The 8772-nt window shown below is 40.9% G+C and overlaps 1 protein-coding gene across 7 annotated transcripts in view; it reads left to right on the plus strand.

Moving 5' to 3' along the window:
• The window catches only part of MREG (melanoregulin), a 140538-nt gene extending 133568 nt beyond the window's left edge, over positions 1-6970 (plus strand). For all 7 annotated transcript variants that reach the window (XM_073807294.1, XM_073807297.1, XM_073807299.1 and 4 more), the window contains 3 exons: positions 2948-3038; positions 4237-4400; positions 4963-6970. In XM_073807294.1, the coding sequence (XP_073663395.1) occupies positions 2948-3038; positions 4237-4400; positions 4963-5097 (390 nt within the window). In that variant the 3' untranslated portion in view covers positions 5098-6970. The remainder of the gene's footprint in view (positions 1-2947; positions 3039-4236; positions 4401-4962) is intronic.
• The last annotated feature ends 1802 nt before the right edge of the window (positions 6971-8772 follow it).

Genomic DNA, 8772 nt, shown 5'->3' on the forward strand with positions numbered 1-8772 from the left:
CTCACGGGCCCAGCCGCTCCGCGGCACGTGGGATCTTCCCGGACCGGCGCACGAACCCGCGTCCCCTGCATCGGCAGGTGGACTCCGAACCACTGCGCCACCAGGGAAGCCCTATAGTCTTTTTTTTTAATCAAAAAAGACTTAAGGTAACGTACATGAAAATACAATGAGGGCACAAACTAGAAGAAGATGAGAAAAGAGAAAAAACATAAAGATATAAAAAGTAGTACAAATTTTGATAATTCAAAAATGCTTTCAAAATCCTATATGTTTTCCATGAAAGGACTCGACATTTTCAGGTAAGTGTGGAAACTGATCAGTTATAAAATTCACAATGTTCAGAACAGTGAAACATTTTTTAGGAAAAGTGAAATCCTACCTAATGTCAAGAGCAGAGAAAATTTTCTTCTCGACGTCCTCACAAATGAGGTACTGCCTAATGTCATGTATAGTGTCCTCAATCCTCATAATAGAAATCATCCTGAGTCTTGGAAGACTGTTTCTTAACTGTGCCTACACTGCTTTGGAGGAGAATGTGCACCAAACTCCATTTTCAGGGCTTGCATGAAAGCATTTGGTCCTCAGAATAAGCCTGAGAGGTAGGTAGTATTACTATCTCCATATTACAGATGAGTCCACTGACACACAGTGAGGTTATGAACTTGCCCGAAGTTAGGCTGTTAATAAATAATGGAGCTGGGATTCAAACCTGGGAAGTCTGGCTCTGACACCCATGCTCTTTTCCAAAATGCTGTATATACTGAATGACCCACCCAATGAAAATGGCAATACTGTATTGAATACTTAACACAGTCTGTGGGGCATTAGATAGGAGTGCTTTAACATGGTGCTGAAGATGAGGTCAGGATTGCATATTTCTGAGATGACGCAGTCAGCGTTGCCTTCCAGTGTCACAGGCTTCATCCCTGACCCCAGCCACTGCACACTTATGCAAACACATGTGTATACACACCTTTGGTCAAAAACAGAGGACCAGGAAAGAGTACTCAGATTCACCACTTCCTGATTTCTAGAAAATTGCTGAAATCCATGACCTTGTTATAAAAAATTCATTTTATTGAGGTATAGTTGATTAACAATGTTGTGTTAATTTCTGCTGTACAGCAAAGTGATTCATTTATACATATATATACATTCTTTTTCATATTCTTTACCATTTTGGTTTATCACAGGGTATTGAATGTAGTTCCCTGTGCTCTACAGTAGGACCTTGTTGTTTATCCATTCTATATGTAATAGTTTGCATTTGCTAATCCCAAACTCCCAATCCTTCCCTCCCCCTTCTCCCCTCCCCCTTGGTAATCACAAGTCTGTTCTCTGTCTGTGAGTCTGTTTCTGCTTCATAGATAGGTTCATTTGTGTCATATTTTAGATTCCACATATAAGTCATATCATATGGTATTTGTCTTTCTGACTGACTTCACTTAGTGTGATAATCTCTAGGTCCATCCATGTTGCTGCAAATGGCATTATTTCATTCTTTTTATGGCTGAGGAGTATTCCATTGTATATATGTACCACATCCTCTTTATCCAGTCATCAGCTGATGGACGTTTATGTTGTTTCCACGTCTTGGCTATTGTGTATAGTGCTGCTATGAACAGAGGGGTGCGTGTATCTTTTTGAATTATAGTCTTGTGAAATCCATGACTTTTTGATGCCTTTGTATCTTCAGATCCAAGATCTAAAATGCAATCATAACAAAACGCGCTTTATTTTGCTAGCTTTTCTTTCTCAAAGTGGTATCTATAAATGTTTGGGAATGGCAGCTAAATTGATTTCTCTTAACCAGTCATGACAGTTGATTAGGGATGAGCGAGGCAAGCCTTGAAAGGAACTTGGTAGGGAAATAATGGCATCATTGAAACATTTCCGGTTAGTGGAGTCAGAATTGAGCATTTAGAATGATGTTCTTTTAAGCTGTGCGTTAGGATACTTGTGTGGTTAATGCTCTTGCCAAGAGGAAAAGGTATACTCTATAAAATGACCCTTCTCGATAGAGAAGTCTCCTTGAAAACAAATTTCCATGGCATTTAACACAAATGCCTAGCTCAGTAAAGATTCTGATGCTCCTGAAAGGTTCAAGTTCTGTTTGGGGACCTACTACTCATAAGATTGAAGTTTTCAGAATGATAATCTTTTAATAGTTCTGCTGAATGCTTGAAAGATTCATCCTACAATGGGAACATAAATGAATGAGAGCAATGCTGAGATACGGTGAAAGAAACTGGCTGGAAGTCAAGAAACTTGGGATCTACTTCAGGTCTGCTTTATTCTGATAACAAAGAAAGACACAAATTCTTTGTGTGTCATTTTTCCTTTTTTTTTTTTTTAAGATTTTTTTTTGATGTGGACCATTTTTAAACCACCGGACCGCCAGGGAAATCTCTGTGTGTCATTTTTCTCATGAACTTTGGAGTGAGATCTGAATTCAAACACCAATTCTGATACCCGTTAGCTGGATGATACTGGATTAACCAGTTAACCTTTCCTGGCTTCAGTTTCATTATCTATAAAATGGCTTCAGTAATACATAGATTTTATTCGGTGCTCACTGTGTGCAGGTATTTTATATATAAAGGGTTTTTTTTATACCTTTTATCTTTATAACTATCTTAAATGGAATGTTCACTCTTGTTATCCCTACTTTACAGGTGTTATCACTGAAGTTGAAAGAATAGGTAATGTGAAGAGTTTAATTAGGATAATTTATGTAATGTGTCATATCACCTGGTATACAGCAGATTCTCCAGACATGGAGCTGATGTATTCCTGTTGATGTCATCTTCCCATCTCCTTCTGTTCTTTTGGGATTTGTTTTGAAGATTAGTGAAGAGGAGAACCACAGGCTTAAACAGCTTAACTTTGGGAATTAGGGATTTAGGCCAAAATGTAAAAATAAAACTGAATTTTTATTTTCCTACAGGAGTGGCAAAAACTCAACTACGATATCTACACCCTGCGACAGATTCGAAGGGAAGTGAGAAATAGATGGAAACGCATTTTAGAAGATTTAGGTGAGTCTGAAAGTGATTATGAAATGGTAAAAATATCCAGTTGTGAGCATTCCTCTTCACTTTCTCCAGCATGGTTTTTATGAAAGGAATGTCAGTAACTGACTGATTAAGGCTACTGTGTACTAATTATTTTCCCAATCCCGTCCTCCCTGTATCCTCAGATAAACATCTGATGTTTCTGTTATCATCAGACCCTGTCTTGAGGACATATTTTGCCGTGTGTTACTCCATCTCTCCTCAGTATCAAGTAGCACAGGGCAGTGGAATCATATGGGCACCACCATTGACTTTTTTGGGCATTGTACATTGATTGCATTATGTGGGAGTGATTGGCCAGTTAATCATAGCTTTATAAGGTAAGGCAGATTGGGAGAAATATTATTTGTAAGAGAGACAGCAAAATACCTGTGGTATTAGAGTAGATATTGGGTATTGATTTTTCTTAAACCTGCCAGGGTTGTGATACAATAAACATGGTCCTCACATTACAAAGTAAGCTTGTTTTCATGTTTTAGAATAATGAATTTATCAATTTTGAAGTCCTCAGTCCTTCTGCTTTGAAAGAGAACATGACACCTTGGCATCATAACCTTTCAAAAGTGGGGTACCAAGTTGCTAGCCGCTGTTGCTTTAGTTGGGATATGATGGGGTGGGGTGGAACTCTCCCTCTTTACTCACCCAGTATTGTCCTGACTTCATAGTCTCCTCTTTATGATGTAAGTTATCCCAGGAAGGGTAAATCTATGAGTCTTTTAGACCTTTGCAGTAAGTAATTTAGCCAGTCAGCCATATTGCCCCGGGGAAGGGAATCTGGGCTTGGAGAAGTAGGGCCTGAAGGTGACCATTGTGCAGGTATCAGGGGAAGTAGGAATTCAGGAAACAGGGGAGGAGGTGAAGAGTGGGGAGTGGGAGAAGGGTTTCCAAACCAAGAAAAGGGGCAGCAGGCAGTCAGTGGATGAGTATCCGAGGCTTAACTCGGAGGAAAAAGTTAACAAAGAAAATCTGGTAAGAAGGAATCGCAAGGGAATTTTAATTAAGGACCCCACCAACCTCACTGTGCTGGGAAGCAGCACAGGCAGTGGTGCCTTGGGCTTCAGTTTTCTCATATTTCTAATCCACTGTTGGGTCCCTTAATCTCCTGCAGGACCATCATTTCCTTGTGACTAATTAACGTGAGGGTTCAATCTCTTTACCTTAGGTTTTCAAAAGGAAGTGGACTCTTTGTTGTCAGTGACCAAACTCAGCACCATCAGTGATTCTAGAAACACAAGGGAAGCTCGGGAGATATTGTTGAGACTGGCTGAAGAGACCAATATTTTCCCAACCGGTTGGGAGCTTTCGGAGAGATATCTCTTTGTTGTGGTAAGTGGATGTCTTTCTCCACCTGCTCTGATTTTGCTCTAAAGTTTTGCTTCTCTACTAGTCCATAGTCTCAGCATTCTCACACCACCAGCTCCACCATGGTATGAGGTATGGCAGACGATTCCGGCATCTTATGCATTGGTACCCAGTGGCCAGCACATCATAATCACTTGGAGGGCTTTAAAAATTCAGGTTTCTGGATTGCACTTAGACCGGCTGAGACTTGCATTGTGGCTCAAGAATCTGTCTGTATTTTTCAGCCAATTTAGCTGTGCAGTCAGCTTTTTGAACCATTTCTAGGTCAGAGAGATGTGAGAAATGTTGTGTGTATAACCTAAGATTGAAATATGATTTGAAAGGACACTAAGAGCAGTGGAATGTTTCTTGGATAATGTAAGTAAGGGCTAAGGAGTGTCTCTCAATTTGTTGGGAAAAATTTAATAAATGTTTTACTCACTCATCATTATTTCTAGGATGGATATTGTAGTTTTTAGATTGGTTTTCCCATGAACATGGCTTGGTTCCCATCTTGACAACATTTGTATTTTTAATTTTTTGGCAGGACCGTCTCATTGCACTCGATGCTGCGGAAGAATTCTTTAAAGTTGCCAGTCAGACGTACCCCAAGAAGCCTGGGGTCCCATGCCAGGCAGATGGCCAGAAAGGACTGCACTACCTTCCCTTTCCAAGTCCCTAAGGGAGAGGCTACGAGGCAGAATGGGATTTCTCTTACTGGAACTCAACAGCCTACCAAAGTTGGACAGATGCGTGTAAAAGAAAATGGGCAAGAAGAGGCTAGCTAAGAGAAGAAGGATTCTGAGTCCTACAAAAGTCTCAGCGTTTGGATATCTGCTCATCATGAGGACTTGACTATATGAAAGTTGAGGCTGCGTTGAAACGCCCTGGTGATCTTGCATCAGAGAGTTGGTCAGTGGGACATTTCATCATGGGTGATTAGATTCCAAGAACCCATTGCCCCCATTTTGGTTTTGGTTGTACAATAAGCTCTAGCCACTAATCCTATTGGGAGAATAGGATGTTCTAGTTAATAAAATAAGATTTATAAAGCTATCATTGAGCCCAAATATGGATTACCAATTTTTAAATAATTGTTATATAATATAGGCTAACACCAAAATAATACCAGGCGTGACAAGACCTTTCTTTGATTTGGAAGCACCTACAGAACCTTGGAGGTGTTGGAGGCATCATTTTGGGATTATTCAGAAGTTTAGATGTACCAAATAAGAGGACTATCTAGGAGTGCCGCTCAGAAGTGAATCCTAAATAGAGTGCTCCCAAGCAGAACTTCCTGCAGCTCCATGTGAAAAGCTGTGTCTTCAGCTGTGGTACAAGCATCTTGAATTCTCAACGTTATTGATATCTGGTTACCTCATTTTTACATATTGTCCAGCTCTAGTCCACAAACCCTTGATATTTGATCTGGGATAGCATCTATTTGACCTTTACTGTCTTCTCTTCTCTTTAACCTGTTTCCAGCTTGTTGACTGAGAGTTGCACCTGCCCAGGGATCTCTCATGCAGCGTGGCCTCAGCTCCAGGACCCAGAGTGGGCACGGAGAGCCCGTGGTCACAGTGCACTGGGGTCAGTGCTCACCCTGCCAGCCTGGGGCTTAGCCCCGCGAGGCACCAGCAGCAGCAGTAGCAACTCTTCAGGCAGTGTTGCATTGAAGAAGGTCATTGCTGGACTATCTTCCATCCTGAAGATGATTTTCAAAGTGGAGCAATTCTGTCAATACAGTTTGCGTCTATCCACAGATTGAGCAGCCCAGTTTCAAAAGTTAATTGCCGGGCTTCCCTTGTGGCGCAGTGGTTGAGAGTCCGCCTGCCGATGCAGGGGACACGGGTTTGTGCCCCGGTCCGGGAAGATCCCACATGCCGCGGAGCGGCTGGGCCCGTGAGCCATGGCCGCTGGGCCTGCGCGTCCGGAGCCTGTGCTCCGCAACAGGAGAGGCCACGGCAGTGAGAGGCCCGCGTACCGCAAAAAAAAAAAAAAAAAAAGTTAATTGCCACCTAAGCAAGGAGCTTGCCACGAAATCAGGGTTCATTTTGTTGAAAAGACTTTGAGAGCTTGTCGTATTTGTCAGTAGACTGCTGAGAACAATGGCAATATTTTTACTTTTACAGATTTTACTTTTCTGACTTCAAGTTAAAAAGTAACTTGTATTTAGTCTGCGCGGGGGATTGTGACTTCACAATTTCCCTACCCTGATTAGCTCTTTTGGTAGTGAACACAGTGTTTAAAATATTTGTTAGAGGAGATACATGTTCTCCATTTATGAATGCTTTGCAGACCGATTTAACTCACATGTTTCAGGAATATTCTTCCTAGTTTAATAAGTAAACTAAAAGTTTTATTTTTTAAAATAAAAAAGACATTTTTTATTTTGTTTTATTTAGTACTTAGTACCTCTCTCATGTTGTTTAAAATTAGCCTGCAGATATGTTCCCTCACATCTATAGGCTCTTGCAAGATAAACATACAAACAGTGAAACAAACAAAAACAAACAATAAATTAAACCAAAACAAATAAAAAACTTTGAAAATCATATTGTTTTCATCCTTGTCCTTGGAATTTGTATTTTGTCTTTCTGCCTTTTTTTGGTGTCAAAATAGATGAGATTGTTTGCATCTATGGAGAATACATTATAAACATAGTCTTTATTTTTGGTAATGAATAAGTAAGGATAAAATTGTCTCTATGATTATAAAAACTCATGGAATTATCCAGGAAATTTGCCTTGCAAAGGATTAAGAGGTTTCTGTGTTTACTTTTCAGCTGAATGTGTGTCATATTTCTGAGAATTAAGAAGGAACAGATGTTCTTTCCATAATTCCTTTAAATTAAAGGGTAAAGAGGTTGAGAGATAGATGGGCTTAAGGACCTCCCATCATTCTAAAGCTAGTCAAGGGGCAGATCTGTGCTCAAATCCATTGAGGAGTACATGAGAGAGGCTTGAGGGTGACTGACATGACCACTTCAGGTCACAAGGTGCTCAGCACAACTGGGATCCAGAGGTTCACGTGTGTCTGCAGGGCAGTTTCAGGTTGTAGATGGATGGAAAATTTTATATTAATAGTTACTTATTTTAGTGTGCACCAGGGGGAAAACCCTGTAATTAGCAGATAGAACACCTGATTTCCTATTCCATGGAACAACAAATAATATTTGTTGCAAATATTATTTGTTGCAATAAAAAAATTATTGCAACAAATAATAAAGTATTTATGTTTTCTTAAAGGAGGCCCCAGGAAGGCACAGTGGACACACTGGCCAAAGTGATAAAGAATGCTTTGGTGAGGAGTCACCAGCATCACTGAAAACTCAGTAGTATCCCTGTAGGCCAGAGGCTGTTCCAGAAGTGGGCTCACTGGTAGCAATGGGGATGGCAGAATAGGGGCCCAGTGGCAATGCTTCACTGTCAGGAGACAAGTGGACACAATTATCATAAGAAATGGCCAGATCTGAGGGTTACCTGCAGAGAGATTTGGAGATGGTTGATGGATCATGGCATCCCTAGGGGCAAAATAGATGGGTAGCCAATAAGAGTATTGCTGAGGCTGTACCGTCGAAAGATCTCAAGGATGGAGGGTCAGGAGATAGGTAGGACCCAGCCACAGCCACATAATAAGTAGCTATGATCTCTTGCCAAGTTTCCAGACCTTGGCTATTTTCTAGACCCAGAAACTACTGACTAAAGGAAAGACTAGATCCCCAAGAAGGAAGACTTTGAAACACCACTGCAAGTGCATACGGCACTGCTTCCCCTAGTCCTGCCTCTAAAGGACCTATGGTCATTTGCTGAGATAACTGTACACTGGGGAAAGGAGTATACACACATACTCTGAGGGCATGGGACACAAGATCCAAGTTGACATTGATACCCAAGGACAAGAGTATCATTACAGTGTGCCATTTAGAAGGAGGGTACATGGAATTCAAATAATAAATGGAGTCCTACCCCAGTTCTGACTCACAGTAGGTCCACTGAGTTCATGGATCTACCCAGTGGTCACCTTCCCAGTTCCAGAATAAATTATTGGGCTGAGTATACTTGGCGCTTGGCACAACCAACATTCATTTTTTGGCCTGTGGGTTAAAAACCATCTTAATGAGAAAGCTAAGTGAAAGACTCTGAAACTGCTTCACCCCCTGGCCAAGATAGTAAATCAAAATCAATATTGCACTCCAGAAAGGTGACAGAGATTAGTACCCTTCAAGACCTAAAGGATGCAGGAGTGTTGGTCCTGGTTATAATTCCATTTAATTCACCACTCTGGCCCTAAAACTAGATGGACACTGGAGAATGAAAGTGAATTATTGAAAATTCAACCAAGCAGTAGCCCTAAT

The sequence above is a fragment of the Tursiops truncatus genome, chromosome 7, assembly GCF_011762595.2.
Source record: "Tursiops truncatus isolate mTurTru1 chromosome 7, mTurTru1.mat.Y, whole genome shotgun sequence".
Lineage (NCBI taxonomy): Eukaryota > Metazoa > Chordata > Mammalia > Artiodactyla > Delphinidae > Tursiops > Tursiops truncatus.